The sequence below is a fragment of the Solenopsis invicta genome, chromosome 4, assembly GCF_016802725.1.
Source record: "Solenopsis invicta isolate M01_SB chromosome 4, UNIL_Sinv_3.0, whole genome shotgun sequence".
NCBI lineage: Eukaryota > Metazoa > Arthropoda > Insecta > Hymenoptera > Formicidae > Solenopsis > Solenopsis invicta.
In genome coordinates, this window is record NC_052667.1 from 28,598,135 (window position 1) to 28,617,725 (window position 19,591).

General features: G+C 27.9%; 2 protein-coding genes across 20 annotated transcripts in view; one reads left to right on the forward strand and one right to left on the reverse strand.

Annotated features, from left to right (window-relative positions):
• Positions 1-18,318, reverse strand: part of LOC105200430 (voltage-dependent calcium channel subunit alpha-2/delta-3) — a 35,912-nt gene extending 17,594 nt beyond the window's left edge. For 10 of the 11 annotated variants that reach the window (XM_039448488.1, XM_039448490.1, XM_039448489.1 and 7 more), the window contains exon 1: positions 18,185-18,318. The gene's annotated coding sequence lies outside the window, so the exon portion shown is untranslated. Of the gene's footprint in view, positions 1-17,972; positions 18,085-18,184 lie in introns of those variants that run through there. The other variant, XM_039448484.1, reaches the window with a different exon arrangement.
• LOC105200389 (protein rolling stone) overlaps positions 1-19,591 on the forward strand; it is a 40,010-nt gene that overhangs the window by 15,919 nt on the left and 4,500 nt on the right. Inside the window, exons 1-2 of one of the 9 annotated variants that reach the window (XM_026132811.2) lie at positions 3,755-4,701; positions 16,432-16,945. The exons of 1 other annotated variant lie outside the window; for it this stretch is intronic. In XM_026132811.2, coding sequence (XP_025988596.1) covers positions 16,840-16,945 — 106 coding nt within the window. In that variant the 5' untranslated portion in view covers positions 3,755-4,701; positions 16,432-16,839. Of the gene's footprint in view, positions 1-980; positions 1,403-3,754; positions 4,702-7,610; positions 16,191-16,431; positions 17,008-18,292; positions 18,392-19,591 lie in introns of those variants that run through there. 7 more of the 9 variants (XM_026132813.2, XR_003268473.2, XM_039448512.1 and 4 more) reach the window with 7 other exon arrangements.

The following is a 19,591-nucleotide window of genomic DNA, read 5'->3' on the forward strand; positions in this document are numbered from 1 at the left end:
GGAAGATGTAACACTGAGAATAATCTAATAAGAAATGTAGTACAAAGTAGAAAAATCTTGTAGCGGACTGTAAACGGATAATGATAGAAAATAAAACGTACAAACGTGAGAATTTCGAACAATACATTGTGAGAACTCCACAACTCATTGCGTGATGCATCATAATAATTAATAATATTTAGGTAAATTAAATACATTTTTTGTGAACATGTTTTTTTTTTAATTTGATGTAATCTAACAATACAATAGCACCGAGAATAACTTATCCAGCAAATGGAAATAGATTTAAAAAATTAAAAATAGATAAAAATAGATTTAAAAAATTAAGAATTTGGATTCGGCAATGACCACATAAATCCATTTCTATTCAATTAAAGTTTAAGAATTCCTTAAATTCATTTTAATTCATGAAATAAAATAAAATAAAATAAAATTAAATTAAATTAAATTAAAATTATGGAATTTCTATTTTTTTTAATCTAAAAAAAGTTATGCGCTCCATATAATCCATTTTAACCCATCATGAAACGAGGTTGAACTGTTTTTTTTTAATTCAAAATGTATTCAAATAAATTAAAATGGATTACAAGTTTTCAATCCATTTCCATTTATCGGATAATACAAAGGTCGAAACGTTTGTTTCTTATTTGAAAGTTTACACAAATAATAATGTTAATAATAAATATAGTTTCTTAGCAAGTACATCCGGCTAGGTATTTTATGCTTTTTAATACACAGTGTTTATTACAGACCAATTTTATTTTAAGATCATCATCTTAAGTAATGTCATAAGATGATAATACGTCTCTATTATTAGTTTATGACAGCTTAATACGATCTTAAATACAAAAACTGTATTTATATAAATACCGGGCCATAGATCAAAGTCGTGATTTTAATTCTGTTTTTCTCAACTCCTTCCGCCTCGAGATTTTGAAAAACTGTTATACGACGAAAAAAAAAAGAATACAAAATGCGCATCTTGAATAAGTCAAAATAATTAATAATAATCGTCGAACATCAAATATTAAAAACATAGAAGGAAAGCAGTAAGTCATGAGTAATTACCAGCTCCAATATCTGCGAACATGGCGCATGCGCATACTTAAAAAGTAGCGTGTTTTGCCGTCACCGGTAATCATATTCAGACACTGGTAGTAGTTTGTACATATATTCTGCACAATTTGCGCAGGTAAAACAGTATCGAAAAACCAACAAATAACTAACATGGATTCAAGTGAGACTAGTAAATTATGGCAAGATAACAGCAACAGGTATAACCGACAAAATCGAGATAACATTAAATGGGAAATTCTGGAAAATCACGGACTGCTGATGGCACGTCTTCAGACGAATGTCAAGGACCCACTTGACATCACGGATGCTTCCTATTACGAAATCTGTAACGTAACATATTATACAGCAATAAAATACTTTTAAAACACCGTATATTAATTTTGGCTGATATTGGAAAAAATTTAAATAAAATATAAAATTAAGTGTCATAACATAATTTCTCATAATCAAAGAACCAACTTCGAAATTCAACTCTTAAGCCACGACACTAGAAGTCAGTGCAAGATTTCAGACGAAGAGAGAACCAATCGCATTAATTATTTACTAAATAGTTAATTACTAAATAGTTGGTCAAATTGTTCAAATGCGATTAGTCCATTCTCTCTCCATATGAGATCTCGGACCAATTGCTACCTAGATAACACACAGATTCAAAAAGAATTAAAAATGAATTTAGATTTATGTTATCAATTCAGAGTTTATTTTGAGATGAAAAAAGAATTCTTTTTCTGAAATGATGACATAATTCTTTTAGAACTCTCTATGCTATCTGAATAGCATCCTCGACACAACGCAGGTCAAATAAATATTTGCATTTTATTGCTCTTTTTTATTCCCATTAGTAATCGGGAATTAGACTAATGAGAGTCAGCACGAGTAAAAATTGGTGACCCGATGTGACCCGACTGTCTCCCATTTTTGCTAACTAATGACGGTTAAAACTGTTTATTCGGTATACTAATACGCTGAGAACAACAAAGCGAGTCGAAACGTTCGTTTAATCATAATTCAAAAATAAATAAATAATTTGTATAATATTAATACAATTGCGCACTTTTACCCGCGCTGACTCTCAGCCTAATTCCCGATTATTAATTGTTTTAAATTTTGAGAGTCCTAAATTTTAATCATTTTTCTTTTTTTATTAATACCCACAAATTTAATAACTTAAAATATTTCAAAGTCTAAAATTTTCCGTAAGCAATAGATGAGTTATATGTAAATTAAAATTTTTTTAATTTTCTTTAATTTATAATAAATGTCATCTACAATACTCTTGATGAGTATAAAAACTAAATACAAGTTAATAATTATAATCAAAATTATACAAAATTATTAAAACTCAATATTAAAATTTTTAAACTTTTTATAATATAAAAAGAATTAAAGTCATAATTTTTATTTATAGCCCAATATTCATATACAGTTTGTGTATTTAAAATTGTATTAAATTGTTATAAACTAATCAGATGTATGAACTATTCAAAATATAAATATTACTTTAGTTTGTACTCTATGATAGACTAAAAACAATTTTTTTTTAAATGTAAGTATTGAATAAGCTATGAGAAATTAATAATGATGAGTTTATCCGTATATCTATAATTCACCTTTGACTACGAACTTTATTCGATACAAATTACGTAAAATACTTTGATTCTTAATTCAACTTTAATCAGTTATTTAATTTGGATATGGTAATTTTATTACTTTCGCGTTATGATTTTTGATTTTAAATAGTTTCCACATAAAGGCGCACAACCAAAATATTTTAATATTTAACATTTTGTATACAAATATATTTTAATTGTTAAAATATATTTTTATATATGCTTCTATATAAGTAGATAAGTATCGATGTTATAGAAAATTGTTAAGGTTACAAAATACACATACATATAATCGATATAGACCCGTATTTAGAATGCATTTGAAAAAGCTATCACATGTACAAAAATTTCAATTGTAACTGCGCGTAAAGACGTAAGAATATCAATCAACTACAAGTCAAGAGTATTCATAGCGTATTCATAGCTATTGCTGTTACTATTTTTCACTTCATTGTTGTTTTGTCATAGTTCACGACGTTTGGTCTCAGAAACAACGTAGTTTAAAATCGTTAACAATTTTTGAATGTGCCATTCACTGTGTTTAAAAATATTTTGTTATTACATACATGTATAATTGGTATTTATACATGAATTCATTATGTAACAAAACAGAATGCATAGATAATATGCTTACCTTTATTAGTAGATTTTCGCATTATCCGTAAGGCCTATTTCACTCAACAGTCGCAATTATTTTTTTTAAATATAGAATATAAAAATAACGTATAAAATTATCCATCTATAATCCGATACCATGTAAGAACATGATCCCTATATATAATTCATGAATAATTTTATACATACACTTCTAATTTAAAAACAAAGTGTGGCTGTTGAATGGAATAGACCTCCCGGGGAAATTATTTAAAAAAAAAAAACATATCTGTAATAGTTTCTAACGGATCATGCAAAAAACTTATTATGTTATATTACATAATAATTTATGTGACCCCTGTATATAATTCATGGATAATAGGCCTCCCGGGGAAATTACTTTAAAAAAAACATATCTGTAATAGTATCTAACAGGCCGTGCAAAAAACGTACTATGTTACATAATAAATTTATGTCACTCCTGTATATAATTCATGGATAATTTTATACATATATTTGTGAATTAACAAAAAAGCTGTTGAGTGGAATAGGCCTCCCAGAGAAATTACTTAAAAAAAACACATCTGTAATAGTACCTAATAAATCATGCAAAAAACTACTGACAAAGATAATATTAACTATGGATTCTGTTGCGTTGCATAATAAATTTATGTGTCAATATCAATTATACATATGTATACTTAAAATAAACGTACAAAATTGGACGTTTATACTATTCATAAATATTAAAGTTTTTGATATTTCTACTCTTGTATATACATATATTTGCTTTTATATTAATAAACGATTTATTTTTAGTTAAATAATATGTTGGAACCACTTTTGCATTTGTTTCAATGTGTTCAATATGTTTAAAAATATAATTGTAGAAACGTAATGCGGTCGAGACAGTTTTGAACGTCGTTTTGCCTGGTATCGTTTTGACGTGTCTGCAATAATGATCGAAGTGGGGTTTCCTCGGTGGGGAATAGGCCCGCAAAGGTTCAGAGAGGGAAACTTCGCGCCGGTGTCTACCCCGGAATTGATATTGATTGCGAGTAGATTCGGTCCTGAACCACTGAAGAAAACGGTTGTGCCCGCGCTGAGAGAGCGCTTACGATAGAAGAACCAGCCTATATGAAAACCAAACATTAGTAGACATAACGAAATACCGAAACCGGTCACAATATACTACGGGATTTATTACGGGAAATTGTGTGAACTCTACTCAAGAGAGATGCACGTGTATTCTCACAATATGTGAAGGATGGCCATTTAGAAGAAGCCTGAACCGAATCAACGAGCACGTGGCTGGCTATTACACACTGGTTGCTAGAATTATCGATTAAGAGCTACGCTGCTGAAAGCAACTAAGTACCACGTCTGTCCACTCTAAATGTATCTCCTGGGTGAAGGGAAGGTAAGTCGGCTTTCCTGCTATTATTTGGCAAGGCTTTACGCATTAGAATGCTTCCTTTAATTATGGTAAATTGATGGTAGTTTAAGTAATAAGAAATTTAGTTCGATGAATTTACTTAAAGTAGAGATTCACGATCTTAGTCGATGATCAATAAATATCGTATAAACAATTTCCACCTATTATGGGAGACTGAAGTCGATTCAGTTATTAAATTTAATTTTAAAAAATATATAAAATTGAATATTTCTTTAGAATGAATGGAAAGGTGTACTCGTACTTAACTAAAGATAAAGCTGAAAGTAAATCATAGAATGAAATGACTGATATTCTGTACTAAAGGATTTGGAATTTAAATTATTAATAGTGATGTAATACCGCTCTCGGTTGAGCAATGATATGGGACTTATGGGAGGTCAGAAAGTAGACCAGGTATATCTTTCTCGGGAACATGCAGTTAATGCATGATATCATTAAGCGAACGTACTTAATGAGGATATCAAAATCTAGGATTATAAAGAATAATTTAGTTGAGTTTCTGAGACTATCATTACAGATTATACTTAACTCTTGTAAACTAGAGTCGGTTAGATTTAAAATATTATATTCGTGCTAGTTGGGAAGATGGGCAAAAATAAAAGAAAAATAGGACAACCTTAGTGGAACATTCTTACAATCGTACATCTGTGATGGAAACTCTCCATAATAGACAGTAATAATAGAATCTTAGTAACCAACAACATACATGTATTTTAAATAACTTTGGCAAATAGGCATCGTAAAGGCATATCGGTGTCCCAAAGAAGCTAACAAATACAAGGTTACACAATTCTGCAATTATTCAAATGTAACTTTTGTGATATTTAAACTAAATAGTAGAAAAGTTTTGGAAATTGTTCTTAATTCTATACCTTTGCAATTGTTATAATACTATCTAATGTAAATTGTGAAGGTTTCATGTCAGTGGTATGGAAGAACTTTATTTAATATAAAGATAAGTTGACAACCTAAAAATTTTAAATATAAAGTTTAAAATTATTGTTAGTTAATAAAAAAAAAATATATAAAATTAAAATTGGTGAGATTTTGTTAATTTTTTACTAAAAAATCCATTAATATAATTAATTTATACTTTTTAATTAATGATTAATTAAATTTATTTAATTTTAAACATTAAGTTTTATTTATATATAAATAATTATTTAAAAGATTAAAAAGATAAATTGAAAATCAAAAAAAGGAATTATTAAAATTTAATTTTATATTAAGTTTTGTATTTTATAATTATTAAGATTTATATAGATTTTTTATAAATTATTATTTTTATTTAATATATTAATAATTTTATTAATTATAAAATATTTTAATATAATTAAAATTATTTAATAATATTTAGTAAATAAAAATCAAATCTATAAAATTTAATTTTTATTTAAAAAATTTATTTTATAATTATAATATAAATGAAACTTTAAAAGTAAGATTTATTTAAATAATAGATTTTATGAAAATAATATTTATATTAATTATATTTATGAGATTAAAAAATAGTAATTTATAGAAGTAATAATAAATTTAGTGCCAGCAATTGCGGTTATACTAAAGTTATAAATAAATTGATAATAATTTAGAGTTAAATATAAATTTAAGATTATTTATGATTAAATTTAATTTTGTATGGTGAAATATTAAAGTTAGATAAAAATTGTATATAAATATGAGTAAATTAAATTTAAAAAATTAAATCAATAAATTAGGATTAGATACCCTATTATATTAATTAAATTATGAAAATTAGAGATTAAAAATAATATAAAAGAAATTTAAATAATTTGGCGGTATTTTAAATAGTTAGAGGAATTTGTTTGTTAATTGATAATCCACGATAGGATTAACCTAATAAATAATTTTATATATTGTTGTTTTAAAATTATTTTAATAGAAATTATATAATTGATAAATTTAAGTAAAATTAAAATTCAAATCAAAATGTAGGGTTATTAGGATAAAAATGAATTACATTTTATTTATGATAAAGTGATATTATAATTTTAATATTGTAATAAAAGAGGATTTAATAGTAAATTTGTTAAATTTAATAAGTTGAAATTTAAATAAAATATGTACAAATTGCCCGTCATTTTCATTAGTTAATGTAAGTGAAAAAAGTCGTAACAAAGTAAGTGTATAGGAATATGTATTTAGATTAAGATAAATGAAGAAGTGGTAATTAGATATTAAAAATTTGAGTTAATAATTTGAAGTAATAGAATATCTAATTGATTGTAAAGTAAGTTTGAGTAATATTGTTTTGATAATTAAAATTATAGATTAAATATATTAAGTTAGATTATATAAAATTAAATAATTAAATTAAATTAAAGAGAAAGTAATGTAGATGAATGTATTAAGATAAATAAAAGGAAATTTAAATTGTTGTACCTTTTGTATCAGGGATTGTTAAATTAAAGGTTTTAGATGAAAGTTTTTTTGAAATTAAAAGAGCGAATAAGTTATTTTAGTTAATGTGGAATTATTATTAAAAATAATTTATTAGAGAATATATTTTAGTCAATTTTAATGATATCAAGTTTTTTTTTATTAAATTTAATTTATAATTAATTATTTATATTATTTATATAATGATAATAATTTTTATGTAGATATAGTTAATATAATAGATTAGTTAAGTAAGTTATGGGATAAACTATAATTTAAATTTTAAAAAATTAAGGGTAAGAATATAGTGTATAAAAATTATAATAATATTAGTAATAATTTAATTTTATAGAAAAAGTTTAATAATTTATATTATATAATTTATATTAGTGAGGTAAATTTTAAGTTAAAAAGATTTAAAGTATTAATTTTAATAGTTTAAAAGAATATTTATTTTAATTAATTATGTGAAGTAATAATGATAGTATTGGTAGAATAAAATAAAAATTTTGATGAATTTAAATGTATGGGTAAATTATAATAAGGAATTAGGCAAAATTTTTAAATTCACTTGTTTAATAAAAACATGGTTTTTTGATAATAATTTAAGATTGGTCCTGCTCAATGAAAAATAGTTTTTAAGTAGCTGCAGTAATATGACTGTACTAAGGTAGCATAATCAATAGTTTTTTAAATGAAAACTGGGATGAAAAGATTGATGAAATTTAAACTTTTTAATTATAAATTTTTGAATTTATTGATTAAGTAAGAATACTTAGATAGTATTATGGGACGAGAAGACCCTATAGAATTTTATATGTAATTTTATAGTTATATTTTTGTAATAATATAAAATTGTATATTTTATTGGGAGGAGTTAAATATAGAAAATATAGTTAAATATAGAAAACTTTAATTAAAATTTTAAATATAAATTAATAAATTTTAGAATGGTTAATAAATTAATAAAGAATTAATTACCTTAGGTATAACAGCGTAATATTTTTAGAGAGTTCATATTAATAAAAGTGTTTGCGACCTCGATGTTGAATTAAGATAAAAATTAAGTGGAGAAGCTTAATATTTAAGTCTGTTCGACTTTTAAAATCTTACATGATTTGAGTTTAAATCGGCGTGAGCCAGATTGGTTTCTATCTATAATAAGTGTGGGGATATTTGTACGAAAGGACTGTATTCAAAAATTAAATTTTAGTTAAAATTAATTATAAATAAAATTTAAAAAATTACTTTGGCAGAATAGTGCGTTAAATTTAGAATTTAAGATTAAATATATAGTATTAGGATAGATATATAAGTAATAATTATAAATTATGTATATTATTTAGTATTAAATTTAGTAAGAATTGTATTAATATTGGTAGTAGTGTTAGTGGGGGTTGCATTTTTAACATTGTTGAAGCGTAAAATTTTAGGTTATGTACAATTACGTAAAGGTCCTAATAAAGTTGGGATGATGGAGATCTTACAGCCTTTTAGGGATGCAATTAAGTTATTTAGAAAGGAGTTATTTTATATTATAAAGTCAAGATATTATTTATATTATTTTAGGGCTGTGATTTTGTTTTTTTTAATATTAATTAATTGATTAATGAGGGGTTATATTACTAATATTTATTTTTTAAATTATTCTTTATTAGTTATTATTATAATTTTAACTATTATGAGATATATGTTTTTAATGATAGGTTGGTCATCTAATTCTATATATTCATTAATTGGTTCGATTCGTGTAATTTCTCAGGTTTTATCTTATGAGGTTAGTTTTATTATAATTATTTTAATTTTAATAATTTTAAGAGAGAGTTATTCTTTTGTAGATTTTATTAAATGGCAAATTTATTTTTGATATGTATTTATGTTGTTTCCTTTATTTTTAGTGTTTTTTATTAGTATATTGGCTGAGTTAAATCGAACTCCTATAGATTTTGTTGAGGGTGAGTCAGAGTTAGTTTCTGGGTTTAACATTGAGTATTTTAGAGGGGGGTTTGCGTTAATTTTTATGGCGGAATATGGGATGATTATTTTTTTTAGTTATTTAGTTTTAGTTATATTTACTAATTTAATGTATTCTTTATATATATATATGTATATATTAATATTATATTATCGTTAATTATTTTTATACGAGGTATACTTCCCCGCATGCGGTATGATGAGTTAATATATTTGTGTTGAAAAATTATTTTACCTTTTATTTTAAATTAGGGATCTAAGTATAAGTATAATTAAAATAATTAAATAATTAGAGGAGTAGGAAAATAAAAAAATTCTATATCATTTTATAAGAAAAAAGGAAAAAGGAGGAAGACCTGCTATGTTGAATATAAAAATTAGGGGGAGAAAATTTAAGTATGTTTGGTGGTAGTTATAGGAGAGGAGATTATTATGAAAAAATATTTTAAAATAGTAAATTAGGTTGAATAATCCTAGTGAAATAAAAGTGTAAAATATAAAATATTTAAATCAAATGAAAATTTTTAAATAGATTAAAAATATTATTCATCCTGATTGATTAATGGAGGAGTATGAGAAAAATATTTTAAAATTAGTTAGGTTTAATATTAGATAAGGAGGAAGAATGGAGCATAGGAAGATGATAGAGTATATTATAATTAAATTTAATTTAATTAGAGAAATTATATAAAATGGGATAATTTTTATTATAGTTAATAGAAGTAGGAGGGAGTGTCAATTTATGAATTTGGAAATTAGAGGTAGTCAAAGATGAAATGGGGGGATACTTAATTTTATTAGGAGGGCAGAGATTATAAAAAAATTTCTAATGTCAGAATATATAAATAGATTGTTTAAGATTAGGGAATAAATAATTAAAAAAGAAATGATAGTTTGGATAAAAAAATAAAAGAAAATTATTTTTTTATTTTTAATGGAGAAATTAAGAATGAAGATAAAGAGAAAATTATTAATTTCTATAAAAAATCAAATTATCAATAAATCTGTGGAAAATAAGGGAAGAATGGATGAAATGAATAAATTAGTCAAAATAAAGTATTTGGAGAATAGGGTAAAAATAATAATAATATAAAGAATAATTATTTAATTTAAAAAATTAATATTAATAATAATATAATTTTTAGTATAAGACAAGCTCCAAATAAGTTTTTCTGACTCTAATGTAATTAGGTCAGTAGTTAGTAACATAAGTCGCTCGACTGGAAGTCCAATGAAAACTAATAGTCTTAGTAAAATAGGTGATCTTGAAACGTTAGATAAAGAACAGTCCCTCGGCTGGAGAGTAAGGGTTCAGAGATTGAGATAGGGAATAATACGATAATTACTGAATGTTCAGAAAACCAAGTCGTAGACAATTCTCAAGAAATCAATATAAATACAAACCGAGAGGTATTGGAATTAAAAAACCGGAATCAAGGGACAGCTGAAGGCCAAGATATGGTATCCCCACCGGAGGAAAAAGAGGAAACTAGTCAATGGAACAGAATACATATTTTGAAAAAACAGCAAAAATATAATAGGTATAATAGAAGCAATGTAGGACCTTACATTGTTTTTATAGAATCATCTGTGGAAATGGAGAACTTAGGAAATTTGCATCCAATATCTATTAGAAAAAAGTTATTTGAAATTGGATTAAAGAACGTCAAAGGAATTAGGAAAATAGGAAAAAAAATAATTGAAGTAAAATTTTATGATTTTAGTGAAGCCAACAATTGTGTAACAAACAAGGAATTTGAGAACTGGAATTAGATTGCGTATATTCCTGACTATAAAGTAATTAGATTGCGTATATTCCTGACTATAAAGTAATTAGATATGGAGTTATAAAGGGGATCCATCAGGATTTTTCAATGGAGGAAATTCGAGAAGCTATTAATTTTCCATACGAGGAAATCGAAATTAGAGGCATAGAGAGAATGAAATACTGAAATAGATCGGACGAGAGACTCTGCGACTCTTCCAATATCAGGGTGGAATTCTGCACAAATTTACTTCCGGAGGTAGCGAATATTTACTGGGTGAGGTTTAGGGTCTTTCCTTACGTTAAGAGAGTTAAAAAATGTATTAAATGTTTGAGATGGGGTCATTTGAGTTTCAACTGTAGAGATGAAAACAGAAACGAAATAAGAAAAGACAACGGTATCCCTGAAGAAGATAAGATCGAATGCGCCAATTGCGCAGGTAACCACAAAACGTCTGACACGAGGTGTCCGAGTTTTAAAAAACATAAACTAATAAACTTAGTAATGGCCTATTGTAACATAGGCTAATTAGCGGCTAGAAGGTTTATTCGAAACAGAAAAATAAATGATATTATTGAAGTGGAAAAACATTGAAAGGCGATGGCCTATTTGGGATGGAAACGAGTAAATCACGCACCGCATAAAGGTGGGCTGGTTACTGGAACTAGAAACAACAGGGAGAGACTCTTAAATAAAAACAGAAATAGTGGATGGTCCCGTGGTCATTTAGGTAGTAGTGATCCGGGCATAGTCGCTTCAGATTATGGGGAAAAACCTATTAAGACCAGATCTCAAAATATTAGAAGGGAAAATTTCCTAAACCAAGATAACCATAAGGTTTCCGAGACCCCATTTTCGATAGACGAATCGGTTATATCTACTCCAACAATAGAAGATAAATTACGTAAAAAGACTGACTTCCAGACAAAAAATATAATAGAAATAAAAACGTTTGATAATAGGGAACCGATGGCGGGCCCCAGTAATAGGAAGGAACAAACAAATGATCAGATACTGAACAACGATAAAAAATTATTAAGTGAAATAGATAAGAAATTCCAATCCAAAGAAAACGTAATATTAAATCTAATAAAAATGTTAGTAACGGAAGAACCTATACAAAATAAGAGTAAATGCATTGTTGAATACCTAAAGGTAATAAATGAAAAATTACAGGAGGATCAAGCCCAAGCCCAAAATTATTCATTTCTAAATTTATAATAATATAAGAAAAAGAGGTTACTTTTAACGGTAAAAGGAAAAAGAATAATAAAAAGAAATAAGTCTCTTCTCTCACAACTCCCATTTTTTCTTAGAACAATGAAACCGGTTAAAATCTTTCAATGGAATTGTAGAGGAATTAAAAATAAATACTTAGAATTGAGAAACTTAATGAATGATTATGATCTAATGTGTTTGCAAGAGACTTGGTTGCATGTAGTAGATCAGGTTAATTTCACAAATTGTAGAACTTTCAGAAGCGATAGACCCCAAAATATTATGGGCGGCGGTGTCGCTATTGTTTGTAAGGATAATCTGGATCCAATCTCTCAAAATATTTTAAATCTTTCGAATCCAATGGGAATCGAAGCATTGTGCATATCAATTAACGTAAGACAAAACGTAAATAATAAGAAAAGATTTAATATTTTATCAATATATAAACCACCGGACATTAGAGTTAACAAATGTGGGAGGAATTTTTCTACAAATTAAAACAAAAAAATTTATTAAATGATACGATAATTTGCGGAGATTTCAATGCACAACACCATACTTGGGGATCTTCCAGGATCGATCCCGCTGGGGGTTCATTAAGTAAAGCGATAAGTGACTCGGAGCTTTATATCCTAAATGACGGATCGACCACAAGAGTTTCTGTTAAACCAAGGATTCCTGTGAGTTCAGAAAAGCATAATGCACCGGAACAGTACGTTAGCGTCCCAGATTTAACATTATCAAGTATAAGAAACAGAGTCATTGGGTGGAAAACCTACAAAGAACCTCTGGGCAGTGACCACTTTCCAATAATCATAGAAATAATGATGAAGGATAAAAGCAGACTTATTGATTGTCAGCCAATCTACTCAAAAATACGTAGAGAAAAAATTAATTTTAGTAATTTTGAAACGGTAATATTTAACAAGATCTGGGAAGAGAAATTAAAAAACTCTGACATTAACAACAGACAGGTTAATGGAGCCCAATTGTATAATTGGTGGTATAGCTTCACTATGGACGCTATAGTACTGGCGGGTGGCATCATAGATGATGGAAAAGGAAGCATAAAAATGAAAGACAATAAGACAGGAGACATTAAAGTTATTGTTAAAGGTATAAATGGTGATATGAATAAATCAAGGCTCGTCAAAACAAAGAAAAATATTAACAAACCTTGGTGGGATGATGAGTGCCATAGGACAGTAGAAGCAAGGAAGAATTCCTTCAAAGACTTTTTAAAGAACCCAACTAGAGAAAATCTTTATAATTATAGAGTAAGTTCAGTAGAAACTAAAAAGATTATAAAGACCAGAAAAAGAGAAAACTTTCGCTCCTTTGTAAACAAAATATCCAGAGTCCCCGGTTCTAGGAAGTTTTGGGATAGTATTAAAAAATTAAAAAAAAACCCCTTATTCCAAGCACCTGTTAATACCATTATAAGCAAAGACACTTATAGAGAAATTTTTTAACAGATATATCCCAGACTGGGTCTGTGAAATTCTAGAGGAACCAAAAGATAGCTCCTATGGTAAAAACTTTGCTAACTATTTTAATTGAATTTAAAACGAAAGAAGTATGTGACATTATTTTACAAGGGAAACTGAATGGTAGTCCGGGACACGACTTAATTAGCTACAAAATACTAAGATGTATGCCCTGGTCGACGATCGAAATACTAAAAGAAAGTTATAATAAAATGTTATCCGATGGCTCCTTCCTGGAAAGTTGGAAACAATGTATCACCGTCTTGATTCCGAAGAGTGGGAAAAATGACTTTAGACCTATTACCCTGGAATCCTGTACTCTGAAAATCTTCGAAAAATTAATTAAAGTGAGGCTTGAGAGATTTATAGAATTGGATGTTGTGATTCCTAGATGTCAATACGGATTCCGCAAAAGTAAATCATGTGATAACTACCTTGCATTAATGAACATTGAAATATGCAGATCTTTTATGGAAAGAAAAGTCACAGGGAGGGGCTTTCTTGGACATTAAGGCGGCCTACGATAATATTAATCCCAGAATCCTCTATGATAAATTAAATAATTTGAGAATACCAATGAAATATAAAAAATTTTTAAAATGGTTCTTAGAAACAAGAACTACAACGATATTTGAAAATGGATGTTATAGAGGTACGAGGAGTGTTCAAAGGAGAGTCCCCCAGGGTTCGGTGTTGAGTCCCCTCCTTTTTAATATATGTTTCTGAGATTCTTAATGGTATACCTCATAACTGTAAAGTTTTGCAATTTGCCGATGATATTGCATTCCTCGTCTCGGATAACGATATGGATAAAATTAAAAGTACTCTTCGATAGATCTTATGACTGGCTGGAATCACTGAGTCTTGAAAACTCGATTACAAAAACACAACTGTACTTTTTCCATAGAAAGAAAAAATTTCTTACTCCCAACATACTGCAAGTTTGTAACGGTTCCATAATAGTTTCAAATAACATTAAATATTTAGGAATGACATTTGACAGCGAACTAAGATGGTATAATCACATCAAGTCTATTAGAAATAGAACATATTGTTTTGTAAATATACTCAAATGGATTACAGGTAGGAACTGGGGTATTAGCCTAAAGGCTGGATTTGATTTCATAAATGCCACCATTAGAGCACAAATAAGTTGGGGAGCACCATGGTATAATAGTGGGGGAAAATCATACCTGGGCCTCATTGATAGAATATTAATTTCGGCTTATAAAAGAGTATTAGATCTACCAAAAATGACATCAAATAAGGTGGCTTAGTTGATTTCCAAGCAAAAAACATCAGCTAGAATTGTGGCATCAGCAAGTGATAAATTAATACTAAAAGCCTACCAATTGAAAAACATGGAATTAACTAATAAATTTAATAATTTAGAAAAATTTTGCAGTGAGAAAAAAATAGCTATTGGTAATGTCTCATATATATTGGATAGATGGAGGATGGTCAGGCACTTTCTCCCTCATTTGTACAAGTGGAAGGTTCACCCTACTTTTGCATATCCTTTGGGCAAAGAAATAGAGGAAATTTCTTGAGATTTTAAGACGGGAGTCGATGCGAAGGCTACAGGGTCTTTTGTCAATGAAACATTCCATAGTAAAAATTCATTAAATAAAACCGACCCGAATGAAATCACTATCTTTACGGACGGATCAAAATTTGGCGGACAAGAAATAAGCGAACTCGATAGAAGGGTTAATTTACCCATAGAGAGGGAATTCTTCGGGAAAGTGAGTTGTGCAGTTTTTGGCCCGGATAGGAGTATGGGTCTGACTTTCAAATTAAATCCTCTAACATCCTCATTCAACGTGGAAGCTATAGCCATTACAAAAGCATTGGAATTAGCATCGGAATTGGGATGGACACACATCAATGTGTGCACAGAAAGTACAATCAAGGCATTGGAAGCATGCGAGAAGGGAAGGTATAGGGGGCACATTAGATTTCTGAGTAATATAGTGAGGGACTTATATAACGCTATTGTGAATTTTATTTCTAAAAAGAAATTAAACATTAGATTTACATGGTGTCCTGCGCACTCAGGGTTGTTAGGTAACGAGGAGGCAGATCGACTAGCAAAAACTGGGGCAGGAACCTATCTGCCGAATAAGGTGTCATTTAAAGAATGTATTGATAGTCTCAGAAATGAATACGACAAGATAGATTCTCAACATATCGATCAGATTAGTCCTAATACCGGTAATTACTTTTTAAATAATTTCAGGGAATTCAGCTATAAAACAATTTATAAGTGCAAATGTAAGAAAAATTTATGTGGAACTTACTTTAGAATTATAACAAGCACTGCATTCACAAATAAACTAAAAAATAAAATTGGTCTTGCAGAATCCGCAAAATGCAGCTGCAACCATGAAGTACAGGATATCAATCATATCTTCTGGGCATGTCCGTTATTAGAAGACAAAAGAAAGGAATTAATGAAGAAATTAAGAGGGCTTAAAATCCAAGAACCATACTCGGTGGAATATATAATGAATATCTTAGATGAGAAAATTGTTAAATTTCTTAATAAATTTATACAGGAAATTCTCAAAATATTTCAAATCTAATGTGGAACTAATTTATTATGGGAGTATGTAGAACAGGAACATTATTTAATTAATAAAAAAAAAAAATTTAGAATACGAATAATTAGTTGTATATAGATAGGCTTTTATATAGTATTAAGTAGATAATATAAAAGATAATTTATAAATGAATGATATAGGTTTTGGTTTATGACTAAAAGAATAACATTGGGATTAAGAAAAAGTAGAATATAAACTAAATATAATAAGTAGTTTTCTTTGGTCAGTATTGCCAAATAATTGCAGGAGGCCACTTGTATTCCCAGATCCTGGGGTGGGGAAAGAAGAGGGATTTTCCATTGAAAGAGATGGACATCAAAAAACCCAGAAAGCTATAATAAAAGAGATAAATATTAAGAAAAAAAAGAGAATTTATATATAGAGAGAAATATATATAAATATGTATATACACATAAAAGAGAAGAAATATACATATTAAACTACAAGTAACTATATATAACCAGACCTTTGGGCCAACAGATCTGGTTAAAACTGATTGAACGTTGTGGTACTGTGATCTTCAATAGAAGTCAGATATCCAGAGGCCAAATAGAAGAAGAAGAAGATTGCGAGTACGCGGGACCAGTGCTGGGTAGTTAGAAACGAACCGTACGTCGAACAGGAGGACCGGTCGCCAAGAAAAATAAAAGAAAGATGCCTCCTGAGTACGAAGAAATCGAGATCCGTAACATGTTGGAAAAGAACGACTGCATCGAACGAACCGTCTCAACAAAGTCATCAAAGTTATCCGCGCTATGCGGTGGGTGTTTCTCCACCCTCTCCCTAATTCTCCAAGTCGTGGAGTATCTTCACAAATCCTTAGTAAATTTTTTTTTAATCATATAAAATTCTGGAGTTCTATGAGATTATTAAATTATCGCGATGTTATCAAAATTCTCACATTTTTTAATCTTAGCAAGATTTTCTAAAATAATCCTGTGATATCAACGACGTACCGTCATAAGTGATTTAAAAGTTCTGATGTTAAAATGATCAAGTATATCTTTATAGTATATTATATCCTTTATTCAACATATCTTATAGATGTGTACGAGGTATGTCGTGAACAACGCGAATATATTTGACACGTTGCAACAGCTCGATCATGGAGAAAATCGATGATGATTTTGTTAACGGCGTACGTTGTATTTGTTTCAATGTAAATGTTGCATAAGGGAGAGTGAAAAAGTCCCGTATATAGTGCGTGAGTGTGTGTGTATTTTTTTTGTTCAGCAATTGTTAACACTTGTCGATCGACAAGTATAAAAGTTTGTTCAAAATTAATTAAGAATCATTGCACGTATTGATATTACTTTACGAGAGAACAAGAGAAACATAATTCTTAACACTCTACACACGTTGAGTCACGACATTTCTCAGTTAATTTTTATTATGTTTACAAGTATAAAAAAATTCTTTATGACTCTTATACTTTAACATTTCTGAAAAATAATTATGTGGTTATTTATTTGTCAAAGAAATTGTATATATAAATATTATAATTAATTACAGTGCTTTTAGTTTCTCAAAGAAAAGAAATTCACAGATCAAAATTATCGAATCGTGTATACAAAGTGTTAAAATTAATATTCAGTTGATAAGTTTATCTCAGGTAACTGTCTTAATTCAAATTTCATTAATTTAACTGATTGAACCATCTTTTATTATGTAACTCATTTTTTTCTCTTTCTCTCTTACATAGTAACGACAAGCGATCGGCTGTCAGTTTATGCATGAGAAAAAAAAATATATATATATAACACACACGCACATATACAAGTACTTACAATACCGTTGCTTATCTCTATAGGCAGGTAGACCGGTAAGTTTGCACAGATGAATTTTCTGATTCAGAAGGCATAAACATTGTTTTATTAGCTGTCCGAGATATCTTACGACCTTAATAAAAAATATCTTCATCTTTCTTTTTCCAATTTTTCCTTTTCTCTCAACTAACACTTACCTGGATATAATACGTAATCGCACATTAAATACTCACTATCATTTCTCGCAAAACGCCGGTTATCCTGACGTCAGTCCCTGACATATTGTCCTCACGTATATTTCTCTTAAGCACGGAAACTTGATTTCAAAGTTTAGTCGATTGTCGACATCGGTCTTGTATGCATTGCAATACGTCGCTGATTAAACAAGTTTCAAAATTTTTGAAATCACATATTGAATCTGTGAACAGAAAAATATTTGTGTAAATTTTGTGTTATTTTAATCGAAAATACGTGTTAATTTTATATGATAACTTCAAGTGCAAAACGTGGAAGTATAAAAAATTTTTAAAGGAGGACTTAACACTGTGTATTCTTACAACGTAACTTGATCAGTCCACCTTGTCACTATCTATTTCCTTTAAGAAGGAAATAGATAGTGACAAGGTGGACTGATCAAGTTACGTTGTAAGAATACACAGTGTTCTATTAATTGCAAATTAAAAACAAAGTAAATTAATCTTGTTTATTGTGAAACCTAGACAAAACTTTTTTCCATTGATACTTTTACTCTCAATGATCTTTCTTCTTGTCAGTCTTCAAAATAAATAACTAAATTAAACTAAATGTTACTAAATTTTGTAAATAAATAATTAAATTAGAAAATAAACAATTATAAATTAAATATTATAAATTAACAATCCTTAAAGTAAAAAATTAACTTTATAATTGTTCTTTAATCTTTCATTATATTTTTTACATTTCTTTAAACACTGAGAAATTTATTATCGTATCATAATTAATGATATAATTATAGATTTATTAATCATATAAAGACTATACATTTGATAAATAATTGTTATATTGCTTACATTGCAATAGATTAATTTGTAGATTGTAAAATCTCTTATCATCTGTACGATCATGTGATCTATAATTCTTAATTAACATTAGATACCAATGATAAGAATTTCCATGAATCACTATTCCGATGAAATTCTCTTCTTAGAATTTTCATATGAATTAAAACATTTTTCAGGAATACTAAAAAAGCTTACATCTTATTCTTAAATTCTGAAATATTCTAAGATTTCTCATTCTATAATTTCTAAAAAAATACTTTAAACTTGTTCAGATTTTACAAGATTTTATAAAAAATCAGAATAAGAAATTTTAAAAATCTTAGAATATCTCAGAATTCATATACGAAGAATTCCAGAAAAGATTTAGACTTTCTTAACATTTTTGAAGCAGTGTTATAATTCATACAAAAAAATCTGAGATCTTTTCTAAGAAGTTATAAAATTACATGAAAAATTTTAAGAAAAAAATTTTTCATGTGAACAGAGAATCACAGTATACATTATTTAAATGCCTTAACAAAAATTAATGTAACTTTGTCCCAGTATTCTGCTTAAAAATAGACAAGTATCCACGTTCATCTTCTTTTATTTACTAATCTT